This window comes from Trachemys scripta, chromosome 5 (assembly GCF_013100865.1).
Source record: "Trachemys scripta elegans isolate TJP31775 chromosome 5, CAS_Tse_1.0, whole genome shotgun sequence".
NCBI lineage: Eukaryota > Metazoa > Chordata > Testudines > Emydidae > Trachemys > Trachemys scripta.
Window position 1 is genome coordinate 53,073,174 of NC_048302.1, and position 18,696 is coordinate 53,091,869.

The 18,696-nt window shown below is 39.2% G+C and overlaps 1 protein-coding gene across 3 annotated transcripts in view; it reads left to right on the top strand.

The window, feature by feature from the left end:
- The window catches only part of HHIP (hedgehog interacting protein), a 95,788-nt gene that overhangs the window by 46,316 nt on the left and 30,776 nt on the right, over positions 1-18,696 (top strand). For all 3 annotated transcript variants that reach the window (XM_034772735.1, XM_034772736.1, XM_034772734.1), the window contains exons 5-6: positions 15,814-15,965; positions 16,818-16,991. In XM_034772735.1, the coding sequence (XP_034628626.1) occupies positions 15,814-15,965; positions 16,818-16,991 (326 nt within the window). The remainder of the gene's footprint in view (positions 1-15,813; positions 15,966-16,817; positions 16,992-18,696) is intronic.

Below are 18,696 nucleotides of genomic sequence, written 5' to 3' on the forward strand. Positions count from 1 at the left end.
AGTGCATTCAGTCAGAGATGAACTTGGTAGAAACAACATTCTAACCATCTCCAACACCTGCTTCTCCATCATAAGTGCAGTCAAGGACAACTTTGGCTGTTTTCACAGAGTAGATGCTGCCAGGCACAGAATTCACCCATGCCCATCTGCCAAAATTTCTAGCTGGACTGGGTTCAGCTCAAGCTAGTTCAGCTCAAGCTAGTTCTCACACATCCAAGCTGCATTCCCCTTCAGGCAGGCTTCCAAGCTGATGACAGCTTGAATAGAATCCATCAGTCAAAAGATGTACAACTTCATATCATTAGCACGAGTGATGTTTTACCCCGTGGTTTTCAGTGATCCTATTCAAGGACCTCACATTTGTACATGTTAAACAACATGGGGAAAGAAAGGGTGGAACCCTGTGTAACATAATGCAAGACAAGAACCTAGGTATGGACTTGAATTGGCCATTTTGACTTCTTGGATCCTGTCTTCCAGGTATGACTTGCACTGGAGAACAATTAAGGAAACATATGCAATAGCGTTTAGCCATGATAAGTGTACACCATTGTCAGGAGTGACAAAAACTGCTCACAGATCTAAAATAGCCAACCTAGAACAATAGACAATATGTATCAATCAGATGAACATTGATCAACCTGGCCATCTGTATCATGAGCAGGCTTGAAACTAGATTGGGACTAGTCTCAGATCTGGGCAGTTTTGAAACATAATTTGAGTGCCCAACCTATCCCCTTTCTCCATAACCTTCCCCAAAAAGAAATGTTTAGCAACTGGTCTATAACCAGCAAGGTCCGTAGTTTCAAAGAAAGTTCTCTTGAGAAAAGGCTGAATACTCACTAATCAGAGAGCTTAGAACCTTTCCTTCTCCATGCTAGGGCATTCATTGTTCTCATTAGTAACTGGAGAACCATCTCTCCTGAGGTTTTCCAAGTCAATGAGAGTGTAGGTGGAAAAGCAGTGGGATCTCAGATGAGTAACTGTAGCTTTGTGTTAAAAACTGAAAGTCATCCCAGGCAAAGAATAGACACAGAAAACTTTGATCTGACCAATGTATCACCAAGATGTGCCTGACCCCAATCAATCGTTCTTACACATAGGTTTGACAAAATTGGGTTAACTGAAACACTTCCTTTAGATTTCACCTTTTTATTTTTCCTTTTCTACTATATTATATTCCAAAACAAAAAGTTGTCTCAAATTGAAAAACAGAAATTTGCATTCCAAAAATGTCAAAACAGGACAATTTCAAAAGTTTTTCTCAACACATTTTTGAACTGGGAAATTCGTTGAAATCGACACTTTCCCACGGAAAGTTTCAGTTTTGATGAACTGCAGTTTTCAATGAAAAAACATGTCTGAAGAATTCCTGACAAGCTCTAGTTGAGGCATTGCCCTGGTCATTCACTGATGATTGTCTCAAGACAAACGCACAGTCCAGTGCTATACATCTGCAACAGCTCACTGAGACACTCAAATATTCCTCTAATTATTCCATACCCATGCCTCACACTTTTTTGTTTTATAACGATACATGCTATATACATTCCTTCACCACAATGTGCAAAACTATCTTTGCATTCTCAGAAAGAAACATACTTTTCATTCACATATTTTAAGCCAAACCCAAATGGAATTAGTTTTCTGGATGGATGTTTCCTGCATGTCTGCAATTGTCAGCACTGCTGTGGATTTCCATCATTCTGCTAGTATAACATATTTTGAGTGATGAAGAGCGAACTGTAAATTCTTCACCATCCTACTTTTTCCATTTGGTATATTTCATAAAAATACTCATGTCGGTCTCCAAATTAACAACACTCTTCACACTATTTTAACTGAGAGAATAAGTAAAATAGAGCTGTGTGAATAGTTCATAGCAAATAATATACCTGATGAATTTTGCCTCCTCTTCTGCTCACAAAATATTCATGAGTAAACCAAAATTTCTTTTGATTTATTCTTCATTTGATTTTACTGGACAAATTGTGTGCATTTTTAATCTATTGGCTGGATACAAATAATTTGCAGTATTTGAAATCTGAGCTGCTCATTAATTGCATAAATATGTGATATTCTTTCTGTTCTCTTGTTGGATGACCAACAATCACAAAATGAGATTGAAGAACACACTGGACTTTAGAATCTCAAAGGGAAATAACAACTTAAGGAGATTTAGCATGTAAACATTTTCCTTTCTGGACCACACAGATCTTGCACAAGGCATCGTTCTTAGAAATACTGGGATACCCGAAGATTTATTGGTTGGAAGATTTTAAATTTAATTTTGTCTCATCATATTCACAGAAAATAACTCATGTACATGCACAGTTCTAGGGGCAAAAAGTACAGTCAGCCTTTTCTAGCTCGTTTAATTGCGTTTGTGCCAGAGTTCAGGTTTGGAGTACCATGGCCCGATGTTCCACAGCATCTCTCATAAATATACAACTTCCAGTGCAAACTGTCCCATGTACAAGTTCAAAATTCATCACCAAGCACAGAACTTTGTTTGCTTTCTGCAAGCATTTGTGCAAATAAGATTACTTAATATTTTTGTAAAGCCATCACTAAAGAGGCACAATCACAAAAATAAAATAATTTGTATGAATAAACAGGTTTTTTTAACCTCATTTGTCCAGTTCTCAGTAAAATCTGCCCCATTATTTGGTATGACAAAATGGTGAGGAATACATATACTGTAGAACTCTTTGGAGTCAAAATTCTGATTATGCCAAGTATTTGAAAAACCACTAACATATGTAATTGAAATCTGCTTTGGAGATATATGTCACATCCTTATCAAAACTATGCTGAATATCTGATACTAAATATAGGCAGAAATATGCTTCTCCATGCCTCCAATTTTCTGCAGTCCAAAAGTTCTTCGGATGTTAAGGAATAAACTAGCATTCAATTTATTTCTAGAATATGCACACACTTTCCTCAGCTGGTGAAAAGGTAAAGTTTTTCCATATTTCTATGTCTGTTAGCAGCAGGGCTTAGACTTTAAGTCTGGGTCCCTCATCTTCACGAATAGGCAGGATCATAACTTGAATACTCGGAACAACTACAGTTAAGGTTTCATATTCTTTTCCATTCCAGCCCTCATTTTCAGGCATCAGTAGCTTTTACCTTTCAACTTTAAAAAAAAAAAGTTTAAGCTGCTTCTGAGAAAGTAAAATATAACAAAACAACCAAATTTTATTAATTATAATTAAAGATTTACAACCTTTTTTTGAACAGCTTTAATGCCAAAATGTGTGTGTGTAAAAAGCAGAAATCTGGCATGGAAATAGCCCCAATTGAGGAGGAATGCCTCTGTCCTAGCAGAGATTAGTATTGGCTTGACTGAATGAAGACCCATTGAAATTATGCTTTTCTATAAACAGCACATTTTTAACAATGACAGTGCTAAGCCTATAATGTCTGCAGCTTAAATCAGGCCACGCAGCACATGCATGATGGCCTAGTTCATCTGTGCACTGAAAAATTCACAAATGGTGTATGTTGAATGAGGAGTCTCTCTACCCTATTCACTGCACTTCTTGTAAAATGTGTATTATTAAAGTGTGCATTTTGTATGGAATGCATTTAAAGGGAGGTGGCTCTGGCAAAGATCCTTCTTCATTCATTGCACTCCTGCCTCATTCATAATATCTAGCCTAAAGACAAGACAGGAGAACCTGTCCAAATGGAAATCTTTGTGCCTTCTCCTTAGTTTTTGGATGTGTGTTTTGTCCATAATAAGCTCCTCACAAAGAACATTTAAATGAATTTCATGAACCCACACTCCCTTGCAGCTGGAAAGGCCAAGTAACTGTTTTTAAAAGACAACAGTTCACAACTAGTAACCAAAGAGGAGATGCAGAAGAGCTTATAAGGCAGGGCAGTGCAATATCCAGAAAACTATGCGGTCACCTTCCCCACCTACATTTCACTTAAAAGTGATTATTATTCAGTACCTAGCATTTGCACAAATCAACATTCTGTTTTTAATTTACTCACAGATGATAATTGCCGTTATTCTGTGGTGAATTATACTCCTAAATTTCCATATAGAGTGGTCATGGTAAAACAGCATGAATTTGTTTTCAATTACTGGAGTCCAAAGTTTGTTGTAGTTTGGTCCATTTTACATAAGCACTGTCAAACTTGCCATGTGTTGCTGCATACACACTTCTCTTTTCTCCTCTCCCAGTAGAGAAAGACTTTAAAATACAGCTGATTTCAAAGTCTTATGGGCCTGTGTTTACATACATGACAATTTGTTGTTTTTAACAGCTCAGGGAGATCTTTGCACTGTAGTAAGATTTTTTTTTAAATGGTGTACGTTTATTTTTGTAGCTGTGATAGAAGCTGTGATGATCCGTTGAAATATCATACTGTTTAAAATCAAAATTTTATACTGATTGATGACAACGTTTACAGAACTCGTTGACATCTTTCTCCTGTTGGAAACAATGTTTTTTGAAAAAATGAAATGCTTTTCAAAAATAGCATTAATGACAGGTAGAGATGTGTCTTGGATATATGGCTAATGGCTAAAGCCTAAGAAGACCAAGGCTGTGTTCTATGAGGACTGCAGTCAACTTGGGTCATTGGTAGAATAATTTAAATTGCTAAATGGGTTAAAACTGTACTGTTTGTGTCCCTATAGGGGAAAAAGAATCTAGAAATAGTATTAAAATGTTTCCTTTTTTTGTTTGAAAGGGGTAACTTTTTGAAAATGTAAAATCAAAGTTTGTTATGATTGAAAAGTCATTATGGGCCTTTCATTAAAGTGTCCATGCATTAATGAATATTAATATAATGAGCCAGATTCTCAGACCATGCCAGCTTTCTCTCTTGGACCCTTCACAATAATTTTATAGGGATATTCATTGCAATAAACAGAGAAGCAAGACATGCATTCACCACATAGAGATGGAAAAGTCCTATTAGATCATTTGACCCATTTTCCCTGCCAATGTAGGGCTGTCCCTAAATTTTTTAGTGCTTACTGCAGTCAAGTTTTACAAGTCCCAATACATTGGGCTTCTACCTCCTTCCTCGGGAGACCAGTTCCACAGCCGAATGGATCTCAATCTCTGGCTACAGAAAGACCACCAGGAGCAGACAGTTTGTGATGGTAAAGTACTGGGGAGTTGAGATATAGGACATCAGAATTGCCAAAAAGCGTGGCTAGGAGTGGGATGGGGCAGGACATTAGGGAGCATACTTATTCATTGCCTTCCCTCAATGGTTTCTAGTGGTGAAGCACTCCGAGTCACTGATGACTTTTAAAGCTGTCATTCCCCGCAACAAAATCCCAGGGAGGACAGAGGTGGAATCACCATCTGCTTTTCCCATAGGATGAGTACTGCCTAAGGTTCAAGGGGCCACTCTGGTGCAGGAAAATGTGTAATTCGCATCTTCTTAAGCCAACTTTAGTAAATACAGTAATTATCTGGCCTTTATTTTGAACCTCCCTCTTCCAGTTCTGATTCCCACTGTTTTCTGTTATTCCAATTCTCCTAAAGTAGAACAGTACATGAAGTTTCCCAGTCCAGACACAGACCTAACATGGGCTCACCGCCACCTCCTATAATCACACTCCCAGTCAGATATCTCTCTGCCCAGAACCTCTCAATTATTGGCTGGCTTTTGGCAAGTTTAAAATTTTTAACTGCTTCCAACCAATAAGTGGGAGCTTTGCTAAAGCAGGACCCATGTCTTACTCCGGGAGTGTGAAGGAGGCAATCTGTGGGTTTGTGTTATTTTGGTTTCTGGATTTGTAAATTTCATATACTTTCTTTAGGAGGACTGGAAGAAAGAATTGTATTGTCAGGGGACCAGGATTGCCATTTGGATTAAGTTAAAGACTTGCCCAGCAGAACAGCAAAATCTGGACTAGAGGAATTTTTTTAAAAATACAGAGGACTAGGACTAGAAGTGAGAGGTCCTCCATTTAGTGACTGGTTTCCTCAAAGGAGTGAAGGTAAGGAAAAGAAAGAATAAGTTATAAAGCAATCAAGGGCATATGAAAGTTTTTGTTCTTGCTTTAATTAAAATTAGAAGAAAAATGGGAACTAGTGGGGTCATTTTTAACCTACTAACGTTATCTGAAAATCCTAAAAACCCTTGTCTACATTCTGGCTCACTCTAAGCTCACAAAAAATTCCTTCTTTATTGGCAAAATTATGATGTATAAAATATATAGTATGCTCCTGCTAAATAAAATATATTCCTATAAATACTTATACTCCTCTACAATTCCAGAAAAAGCCTCCCTCAAACTTCCTGTACAGTTGTTCTCACATAACATCTTATCATCGATTGCATTTCAATATGCCTAATTTCTGGCTTTAAGGGCTCATTTGCAGTTTGCAAATGACATGCAGAACTAGCCCCTAAATAATTACTGTAATGAGAATATTGACTCATACAATTGAGAAATAAAATGTCACCAATGAGATTCTGAGTGAGGCACTGATTTTTGTTTGCATGAATTTTAGATAAGAAACCTGTAAAATGGTGCCTGAACCACAATTCCATACTTATGTGTGGGTATGACAGCAGAAAAAAAGGTATGGCCAGCACTGGAGGGACAGTGAGAGTTTTGCATGTGGTCAGAGAGCAGAAAATAACGTATTACTCTGAGATACAAGACTAAAGGCAGGGAAATATCTCAGAGGATCCACGGTAGACATGGTATATCTTGACTTTAGTAAAGCTTTTGATTCTGTCTCGCATGACCTTCTCATAAACAAACTAGGGAAATGCAACCTAGATGGAGCTACTATAAGGTGAGTGAAAAACTGGTTGGAAAACAGCTCCCAGAGAGTAGTTATCAGGGGTTCACAATCATGTTGGAAGGACGTAATGAGTGGGGTCCCACAGGGATCAGTTCTGGGTCCAGTTCTGTTCAATATCTTCATCAATGATTTAGATAATGGCATAGAGAGTACACTTACAAAGTTTGTGGATAATATCAAGCTGGGAGGGGTTGCACATGCTTTGGAGGACAGGATTAAAATTAAAAATTATCTGGACAAACTGGAGAAATGGTTTGAAGTAAATAGGATGAAATTCAATAAGGACAAATGCAAAGTATTCCATTTAGGAAGGAACAATCAGTTGCACACATACAAATTGGGAAATGACTGCCTAAGAAGGAGTACTGCGGAAAGGGATATAGGGGTCACAGTGGACCATAAGCTAAATATGAGTCAACAGTGTAACACTGTTGCAAAAAAAGTGAACATCATTCTGGGATGTATTAGCAGGAGTATTGTAAGCAAGACACAAGAAGTAATTCTTCTGCTCTACTCTGCACTGATTAAGCCTCAACTGGAGTATTGTGTCCAGTTCTGGACGCCACATTACAGGAAAGATGTGGACAAATTGGAGAAAGTCCAGAGAAGAGCAACAAAAATGATTAAAGCTCTAGAAAACATAACCTATGAGGGAAGATTGAAAAAATTGGGTTTGTTTAGTCTGGAAAAGAGAAGACTGAGAGGGGACACGATAACAGTTTTCAAGTACATAAAAGGTTGTTACAACTAGGAGGGAGAAGAATGGTTCTTTTTAACTTCTGAGGATAGGACAAGAAGCAGTGGGCTTAAATTGCAGCAAGGAGGTTTAGGTTGGACATTAGGAAAAACTTCCTAACTGTCAGGGTGGTTAAGCACTGGAATAAGTTGCCTAGGGAGGTTGTGGAATCTCCATCGTTGGACATTTTAAAGAGCAGATTAGACAAAAACCTGTGGGAATGGTCTAAATAATACTTAGATACAGGGCTGGCGCAACCCATTAGGCGACCAGTGCTACAATTTGGGGGGCTGCGACCGTGGCGGTATTTCAGCGGTGGGACCTTCCGCCGCCCCTCTGGGGGGCGGCATTTTGGAATGGGACCTTCCGCTGCCTAGGGCGGCAGAAAAGCTGGCGGTGCTCCTGCTTAGATAATACTTAGTCCTGCCATGAGTGCAGGGGATTGGACTAGACCTCTTGAGGTCCCTTCCAGTCCTATGATTCTACGCTTTCTACAAATTATAGAATTACAGATAGGAATCACATCAACCACCAGATGCGCTGTGGACCCCAGTAGCTGTTTAATAACACATAGCAATACACCCACTTTATAGCAGGAAGTAAAAGCTACAGCATTCCAATGAATTCCTCTCTCCAGATATTCATACTACACTCATCACAATGGTATCTGAGTGACTACCGGGGAAACCTTTGAGAAGCATTCTGTAATTATCTACATTGGATTTTAGCCAACACCAGCGCTAATAATTCCACTTTCTGGCAGGTTCATTTGGGTCATTAATGTCTCTGGGCCAAATACTGCCTATATAAATGCATAAATAACTCGCACTGGCTTCAGTAGGATTTTTGCATGTGTATCTGAGGTCAAAAAATAACTGAAGTTGGAAGATGTTGCTAAATGAAACTGAAGAGATACCAGTATGCCCTAAAGATGAAAATATTCTTCACTAAAGTGTAAAAGGGTTTATTTGGAACAACAGTAAACTATAAAGCAAAACATAACAAACCAAATCTTCAGACACCTACAAAATACATTGTATTATAAACAAGGAAAAAGCATAACAACATCTTGGTGACAGCTAAATGTTGAAGGCTCCAAGCTACGCCTCTTTCTAGCTGATGCACGCAGCCTGAGTGTCACTGCTCGGAAGCACCAAGCCTGTCTAAAGCACAATGCCTCTTGGGTTCTGGGCAGAGCATTGAGAGAGGTGCCCCTTGCTGCTGATCAGGTGTAGCTAGCAGCTGTCCCTATGCGGAAGGGCAACAACATTTGCTCCTTCCAGATACCTACCATCTCAGGCTGCTCTACCAACATGGACACTCTTTCCTGGTTTGCAGCTGTACAGGTCTTCTGAGAAGAGTGGAGGGCTCCCCTGCATCCTCTCCCCCCACCATATTTAGACGGGTCATAATCTGGATCACAGAAGGTGAGAAGAAACAGGCAGCTGGTTAAGAAATATTCCCTGCCATATTAATACACCTCTACCCCGATATAATGCAACCCGATATAACATGAATTCTGATATCAGAGGGGTAGCCGTGTTAGTCTGAATCTGTAAAAAGCAACAGAGGATCCTGTGGCACCTTTGAGACTAACAGAAGTACTGGGAGCATAAGCTTTCGTGGGTAAGAACCTCACTTCTTCAGATGCAAGTAATGGAAATCTCCAGAGGCAGGTATAAATCAGTGTGGAGATAATGAGGTTAGTTCAATCAGGGAGGGTGAGGTGCTCTGCTAGCAGTTGAGGTGTGAACACCAAGGGAGGAGAAACTGTTTCTGTAGTTGGATAGCCATTCACAGTCTTTGTTTAATCCTGATCTGATGGTGTCAAATTTGCAAATGAACTGGAGCTCAGCAGTTTCTCTTTGGAGTCTGGTCCTGAAGTTTTTTGCTGTAAGATGGCTACCTTTACATCTGCTATTGTGTGGCCAGGGAGGTTGAAGTGTTCTCCTACAGGTTTTTGTATATTGCCATTCCTGATATCTGACTTGTGTCCATTTATCCTCTTGCGTAGTGACTGTCCAGTTTGGCCAATGTACATAGCAGAGGGGCATTGCTGGCATATGATGGCATATATAACATTGGTGGACGTGCAGGTGAATGAGCCAGTGATGTTGTAGCTGATCTGGTTAGGTCCTGTGATGGTGTTGCTGGTGTAGATATGTGGGCAGAGTTGGCATCGAGGTTAGTTGAATTCTGATATAACGCGGTAAGGCAATGCTCCGGGGGGAGGGGGGTGGGGCTGCGCACTCCAATGGATCAAAGCAAGTTCGATATAATGCGGTTTCACCTATAACGCGGTAAGATTTTTTAGCTCCCGAGGACAGCATTATATGGGGTAGAGGTGTAATTCAAGACTTGAGCATCTTTCTCTGAAGTGTTTTTTCTGAGACAGACACTTTTGTAAGTGAATGAAAACAACTCAGTGTTGCAGCCTTACAGATCACATTTGGTGAGACCAAGCAAAGTCTCATTCAGAGCCTAAAGGAATTCAAAATCCAAGAATTGGCTAATTTGGATTTACACGGCTCTAAAAATGAATACATGTATTGGACACACACAGTTTTTTTAATAAAAAACCCCAAAACAACAGTGGCTTGGCAAATGGAATTTACAGTAATGATAGAGGCAGAAACAGACCCAAGTGTCTGGAGGTGTTTGCAGTGCAACAGGAGAATGGAAATAGCAGTTTGGTAGGTCTAATCTACATACTACACACAACCATGCCATAGGTGTAATTGTTTTTCCTTATGGTAAATGTTTTAACTTACAGAGGCCCCTTGAATGCAGATGATTAGACAAAAGGGTAGAGTTTTTTATTTTGGATTGTTGATCCTCTGTGTAGTATCTCCCAATCCCCTTCCCCTACCAATTCCTGGCTTTTTCTGTCCCTTCTTTTGCCCGCTCTTTCCTGACCTTTGACAGGAAGGCTCCTCATTTCCTCTTTATGATGAAGGAAGAAAGGCTTTGGAAGGCAGTGTGCGCCCATGCAACAATCTTGTTGCTGGGTCCCACTGCTGCAATATTAAAATTCCTTCACATGCTGGGGCCACATGTCTATAAAATTTGCATGAAATGTTGATTTAGTTGTGACCAGGCAGAGAGTCTAATGCTGATTTTGAAGCCGATAGTATGAACCAATAAGGTAAGGCGATTCAAGCAGGAAGAGGCTCTGTTGGTATTTCCAAGGGAAATTGGGGGTTCCTAGGTGAATTTTCCCAAGCCGCAGAAGGTATGAGTGAAGCTCTGGGTTTTTCTTGTTTTAACTGTAATCCTTCACTCATCCTTACTTAGTGGTACAACTCCGATAGCTAATGGGAATTGTTGCAGAAATTAAAGGCCATTTTTTAATAAGAGCTTTCACATTATCAAAAACATACTTAAGTTACTTTACAAAAAACCCACAAAATTAAACATATGGTCATGCAGATTTGCAATGAAATTTATTACATGGGAAACAGATTAAATGAAAGGCTACTACCTGATGAGATTATACAGAATAGCCCATACCGTAATATATTCCAACAAACATTCTAAAAAATTACCACAGAAATGATTTAATACTATGAGTCAAAATATTTAAAAAAATATTTTTAACGCACACACATACCCTTTTCTTTAAGTGAAAAGATGCTGTTAATTGCGAACTTAAATTGGGATAGTCCAGACCACAAGTTTATTAAAAATGAACACATGATACTATTTCACCCCCGGAAGATCAACTGGACTATGAAATAGTTTTTCAAAGTAAGTATTTGTAGCTTTATTACTGGAATTGTTTATAATTACACTAGACAAAGCACTTGAAAATATATAATAGAGTCCAATTTTGCATGCGTCAGGAAGTGGATTAGGTAACATGTTGGGTTAAGAGTTACAGTGGTCACCCTTAAAATCTCATTGATTTTACCTATGTTAATTAGATAAACATTCTTTCTCAAAAACTCTGGTCCTTGTGTGTGTTCTCAAGGTTGTAGCCATTGACTTGAGACAAAAATACTTTCTTACTGCTCTTTTAATCCTCTCAGTAATGCTGAAGCAACACAGCTGAAGACAGTGGAGTTACTCAAGTTTAACATGAATTAAGAATCTGGCCCAATGATTCAAAATATTGGAGAACTATTAAGTTCCAGACAAATTTACATTAAGGTGGAGTTAGTTGACAATATTGATCAGTAAATTAGGGATAAAACACATTAAAGGGATGTTGTAATTTATCTAAAATCAAGCATTACAAATCCATGAAATTTTGAGTTAAGGTTATACTTAAAAGAAATCCAAACATATTAAGATAAGGAACCCAGATACTTTGACATGTAGTGACATCATACAATAACCATGCCTTTATCATGAAGGTATTTTAATGTCTGGTCCCAGTTTAAATGTTACTGATTTTTTAACTACACGTGATTTTTTTTCATGTTTTCCCCTTTATAGCATCGCTACATCCAACCTACTCCCCACAAGGGTCATTACGCACTCCTTGGCTGAAGCTAAGGAGCCAGCCCAATATTTCAAATTGACAGAAAAAAAAAACAACAATTTTTAAAACAAATGTAGTGCTGGTGAAAAGTGACCAATTGCCAGCAAAAGGAGTTGTCGATCAGTCTCCAGAACTGCACAGAAAGTGGCAATGCCAGCTTTCTTGTTATGTTCTGCCAATACATTTCACCTTATTTTGGATACACCTTCAAAGGGTTCAGATAGTAGTTTCCTATTTCATGGACTCCCTGCTAAGACTTCTAACAAAAGGTGTCAATGGCTAATGCCTGAAAATACTGCTGAGCTTCAGATAAACGTGTATGTGTCCTCCAGACTTCGCTGGAGATCAGTTGCAGCCTAGGGGTGATTCAGAAAGATAGACTGTTTCATGAAAAGGATGGTGGCAAGTTATTTCAATGATGACTAAGAAAGAAAAAGTAAAATGTGGAAATAAACTATCCATCACACATTTCTCATTGTGTCAATTGGCTTGACAAGTATGCAGTATGTTCTCAGGTTGTCAGTTGCCAAGAGTATGAAGCCTGAGGGGTTGCTGTGGAATTTGGAAACCAAAAATCCATTAATGAAAAAGAAAACAGATTTTTTTTTGAGAGAGAGAGAGAGAGAGAGAGAGAGAGAAAACTTGAAGCTTTGAAAAAAATCAGAAAGACTGGATTATTCTGATTCGCAGTGTCAACATGAACTCCCTATAGAGATTTTATCTGGTATCGCTACCGACCTGTTCAACAATGTAAAGTGCATACCATTGCAGAAAATTGTATCCTTACCTGCACAGTAGGTATGGTTTCAAAAGATACAGGACCTAGAGAGCTACCAAATCTGAAACAGTAGTTTCATCAAATAATGCTGTTTCATACTGTATTAGTGGCAGTGCTGAACATCTGAGAGCAATTGCTTTCCAAGGCCAGGAAAAGCAAATACTTAACAATTCAACTTGATGAATCAACTGATGTCTCTGGTGCTGCAGAGGTTCTGGCATTTGAGAGACGTTTCTTGAGGTTCTGTTGAAGGCGACTTATTCATTTGTAAAGTTGGGACAGGATAAACAGGAGACTGCTTATCTGAGATAATAAAAGTTTTCCACATTCAGTGAAAGCCATGTATTGCCATCTGTGAGAACAGTGCCAAAGCAATGACAAGTATGAATAGCAGTCTGATCACATGGATGCAAAACACCACATAGCTTCAGTGTTTCATAAACCACAAATTTCTTGCTGCTAAGAAAATGCCTGGAAATCTGTGCCAGATCCTTCATGAAGCTGTTGAAGTAGTGAACTTAATTAATAGCTCTCCATTCAATTTTTTGTTTGTCCTATTCTGTGGGTACATCTTCACTACCCGCCGTATCAGCGGGTAGCAATCAATTTATCTGGGATCGATATATCGCGTCTCGTTAAGACGCGATATATCGATCCCCGAACGCGCTCACCGTCGACTCCAGAACTCCACCAGAGCGAGCGGCGGTAGCGCAGTCGATGGGGGAGCCGCAGCCGTCGATCCCGCGCCGTGTGGACCCCAAGTAATTCGATCCAAGATACTTCGACTTCAGCTTCGCTATTTGCGTAGCTGAAGTTGCGTATCTTGGATCGATCCCCCTCCCAGTGTAGACCAGCCCTGTGATATCTTTCACCAGCAACTCCTCTTTCACACTGAGGGGAGATAGCTCTCATAAAATAAATTGCTAAGCAGAATCTTCAAATTAGGAGAAGAATGATCAACAATCTCCCCTTGCTGATGTCTTCAATAATTCACCTTGGGTGGTAGGCTTCAATTTGAGTTGCCATCTTTGAGCATCTAAATGAGCTGATTCTTCTCTCCAAAGGAAGAATGGGAGTGTCTGTCTATGTACAACAGGATAGAATCATGCATCAGAAAACTTGGAAATATATGCCTTCTAGTTTGTAAAAAAAGAAACTCAGATTAGCTTCCTGTTTCAGACTTTATCAAGGTAACCTGGTAAAAACTCTCAGGAACTCAAATCAGCATCTAAAATAAATTCAGACCCAGCTGCAGGACTATGTTTTTGATGAACCACAAAAGAGAAAAAGAGGCAGATAACTCAGTAGTACTGACTAGGCCACTGCAAGACAAAGTGGCAGACTTCTCCTCTGACAACATCTCATAGCTGACTTTCCCTAGCCAAAAACTCAGCTGATTTTGGCTGCCTCTGAAAAAGAAGGATCCAGCTTTAGTTGTACAAACTATGAAAGGTCTCATCCTATTTTCATCCTTGTTTCTCTAAGCTAGGTTTCTCTTCAGTGATTGTGAAAAAAACAAAGTATTGGAATCATCTCTCAAGTGAAAATAAATTTAAACTGTGCATTTTCTGAATGAGGCCTCCTGTTGAACATATCCCAACAGCCAAGACAGGCTCATCCATAACACTGAACTGCAAGTATCAGAGGGGTAGCCGTGTTAGTCTGGATCTGTAAAAAGCAACAAAGAGTCCTGTGGCACCTTATAGACTAACAGACGTATCGGAGCCTAAGCTTTCGTGGGTGAATACTCACTTTGTCAGATCTGAAACCGAGTCTGATGAAGTGAGTATTCACCCACGAAAGCTTATGCTCCAATACATCTGTTAGTTTATAAAGTGCCACAGGACTCTGTCACTGAATTGCAAGTGTATTTAAAAGATTTCACTCTCCTTTTAATTTAGAATTCTATATTCAGTTATCACAGGTGTGGTTGCCTGCATTTGAATGGGGTTTAAAGTCTTGGGAGGAAAAAGATCACAAAACATTTCTTATTACCAGCTCCCTGAGTCTGAGGAATCCTGACCTAAGCTACCAAATAGCCATGATGTAAACAGTCACATATGAATTGAATTTGAACCATTGATTAGAATATTCTGTTTATTTGTGTGCTCTTCTCCAGATGACGGTATATTACCTAAAAGGGTAAAACAAATCTATATGCTCTCTTTTTATTTAAATACAGCAAAATGAAATTTAAGCCGTAGTAAATTACATATATTTTTAGAAGCCAGAAGCTTAAATTGCCTTCTATTTAAGTACACTGGTATTTGCATTGTCACAGTATATTATATAGATTTGATGCATAACATAGAACTGTACTAATCTTGGTGGTAATCATAACAACAAGAAAAGTTGTTTGGGGATTTTCTATTTTTATTTTTAAGAATAACAAAAACCTTTCCATTGAATGGCCACATGTAAAACTATGGTTTCTGTGTAGAGAGACCGAGGCTGCTTATTACCTACAGTATGCTAGCTATGATGACCAGACCACCATAGTTGTGACAACTAATGTAGCTGCCTCCAGGGTAAAACAAAGGTTTACATATTACACAAGCAATTTAACTGTTTTCTAAACATATTGCCAAGACAGTGGGAGTTGGCAGCCAACACTGTGTTTTAGGTTTTGGATACTTGGATTAGAAGTGACTGCTGATTACAGACCTTTTTATTTGTCTTCTGTGAACTACAAGCATACTAGTAACTCAGCAAAGAATTCTTCACAGCACTTAAACTTGTCTTCATGGCTTCCCAAAGATTACATACACAAATCACTCCACAAAAGTGGAAAAAGAGTCTTGTGCATAGATAACTACACAAGACAATGGTCTTGTACTAACTCTTATAGAGTAGCTGAAAGTGAAATGTTTTATAATCCTTTTTGTGTAGTAATCAGGGAAGAAAGAAAACAGTTTGGGCAAAGATTATCCACAAGAAAGACTTTTTGGGGGCTCCATCTGAAACACAATAAAGAACATAATTAACTTCACAATTCTTTGTGTTTTTCATTTGACTGCAGGGAGGAGATGAAAGAGGACTGTTAAGCCTTGCATTCCATCCCAATTATAAGAAAAATGGAAAGCTGTATGTGTCTTATACCACCAACCAAGAACGGTGGGCCATTGGACCTCATGACCACATCCTTAGGGTCGTAGAATACACAGTATCCAGGTACCATTAAAAGTCAAAAAATCAAAAACCTTATGCTGTTCATCACTCTTCTTTCTTTGGTATTCCTTATTTTTAAAATGAATTGTAACATTACAATGGATATATTTAGGTTCTTTCAGGAAGTACCACTGGGTTAATTTCAAGCAATAGTTTTGAAACAGCAGTGAGTATATTGCCTCATTCTGTTTTTTTAATACAGTTTCAATTATCATTTGTATTAGTCATTCCCAAATTATCCTGTGTAATATCTTTTGTGACATAGCGATTTCTATGAAATTGTTTGATGTTTTACTATAGAGTTACAATAGCTCTTCTGTCATTTGACTCAATTTAAGTTTATTGTTAAAAATAGGAAATCAAGAATGGCATGTAGCCAATCAGTGGCTGCTAGCAGCAAGTATCTCCAATGGCTTGATGGGACACTAGATTGGGAGGGATCTGAGTTACCACAGAGAATTCTATCCCAGGCATCTGGCTGATGGGATAGAATCTTGCCCACATGCTCAGGATCTAACTGATCTTCATATTGGGGGTCAGAAAGGAATATTCCCCTGGGTCAGATTGGCAGAGACTCTGGGAGTTGGGGGCAGGGAGGTTCGCCTTCCTCTGCAGCATGGGGCATGGGTCAATTGCAGGTTTAAACTAATGTAAATAGTGAATTCTCTGTAACTTGAAGTCTTTAAACCATGATTTGAGGACTTCAGTAACTCAGCAAGAGGTTAGGGGTCTGTTACAGGAGTAGGTGGGTGAGGTTCTGTCGCCTACAATGTGCAGGAGGTCAGACTAGATGATCATGATGGTCCCTTCTGACCTTTGAGTCTATGAATCTATTTTTATATCTTTATACCACAGGAAAAATCCACACCAGGTTGATATGAGAACAGCAAGAGTGTTTCTAGAAGTAGCAGAGCTACACCGAAAACATCTAGGAGGACAGCTTCTGTTTGGCCCAGATGGCTTCTTATACATTTTCCTTGGTGATGGAATGATCACTCTAGATGATATGGAGGAGATGGATGGTTTAAGGTACAAAACCTGCCAATAGATAGGTTTCTTTTTCTTAATTATTTGTCTTTGCCTTTTGACAATAATTAGGGTCAGACATTTGAGTCCCCCAGTGTTGTGACCAGTCACCACAAACACAGAGGGACAAACCCTGCTCACCTTACTCATGCTACTAAGCATCATTGACTTTAGAGCATGAGTTAAGCAAATATTCTCAGTACATTCTTGCAGCTGAAATAAATATTTTCATACTTGTGTGTTATCAAAGCATTTAATTAGCTGTCACCAGCAGTTGTGATTAGATTTAAACTAGGGCTGTCAAACGATTAAAAAAATTAATCGCAATTAACCACGAGATTAAATTAATTGCAGTTTTAACCGCATTGTTAAACACTAATAGAATACCATTTATTAAAATATTTTGGATGTTTTCTACATTTTCAAATATGCTGATTTCAATTACAACACAATTACAACTTTATATTATTTTTATTATAAACATTTGCACTGTAAAAAGATAAACAAAAGAGACTCTGTGTGTTGGGGGGGAAGTGTGTGTGTGTTGGGGGAGTGCACTCTCTTTAAGCAGAGCATTCAAGAGCCTGAACACTTTTTCAGTCAGCAGGTCTCACTCCTGAGCTAGCAGCAGCACGAGGCAGGCTCCCCCATTCCCTAACCCCAGCCCTGCAGCAACTTGGTACATGGGTGGAGGGAGGGGGACACCCCGACATCAGCCCCCTACCTCTCCCCCAGCACCCCTGACTGCACAGCCAACAGGAGGCAGGCTCCTGGTCCAGAGCAGCTTGGCCAGGGATGGCTCCATGGAGTGGGGGGGAGGAGCAGCAGTGGAGCAGGGTGGCTCGCCCTGAACATGGAATGGCCCCCCTCACCCATCCCTAAGGCCAGCCCTCATTACGAAGTCTCTTGTCCCTGGTCACCTCCTGCTCACTTCCACAGCCTGTGCCTCACTCCCCGCCCAGCTCCCACCAACTCCCATCTCCAGAGGTGTGCTATTAACACTCATTAAAAAAAATAACATTAATCTGTTTTAAGTTAATCACATGTCTTAACTGCAATTGACAGCCCTAATTTAAACATGACAAAGGCTCCCTCTCCTAAATAATTTTTTTCCAAACAGGCCAATTTAAAGAAGCAAATGTACTATAAGAAAGGTTACAGACACATACTGAGGTAAATCATGGCCCTGCACCAACCAGAAAAACATCCAGACAGCAAATGAAGCAATCCTATTTCGGATGCTGCCCCTACAGCTTTGTCCATCTACTTGGCTCATTGTGCTAAACTCCAGTTGGAATAACACTGGCTTGTCATTTAGAATAAGTAATGTATGAGTCCAGATGGAGAGATCTTCCCTCATTAACTGACAGGAGGTGCTACACTCAGAGGCCTCATCACCGCTGATAGACAAGCAGATATTCTGTAGCTTTTGCAACAAGCATATTATCAGTGGCAAAACTGAAGAATAATTCCAACATTTTATTTTAAATGTATATACAATAATGGGAGACTAAAACAGATTGAGGATTGGATATGGGAAAGGACAGAAAGCAATTAATTTAAATATTTAGTCGATGCATGTTTTTGCAAAGAAGTTTTGATAGTATAATATAAAGTTGAGTTATCCTTTTTCCACCAATCATGAACGTTATGAGAAAATGTTTTTGCCTTGTTCTATTCCTTGTGACAAAAGAATTCTTGTTCACTA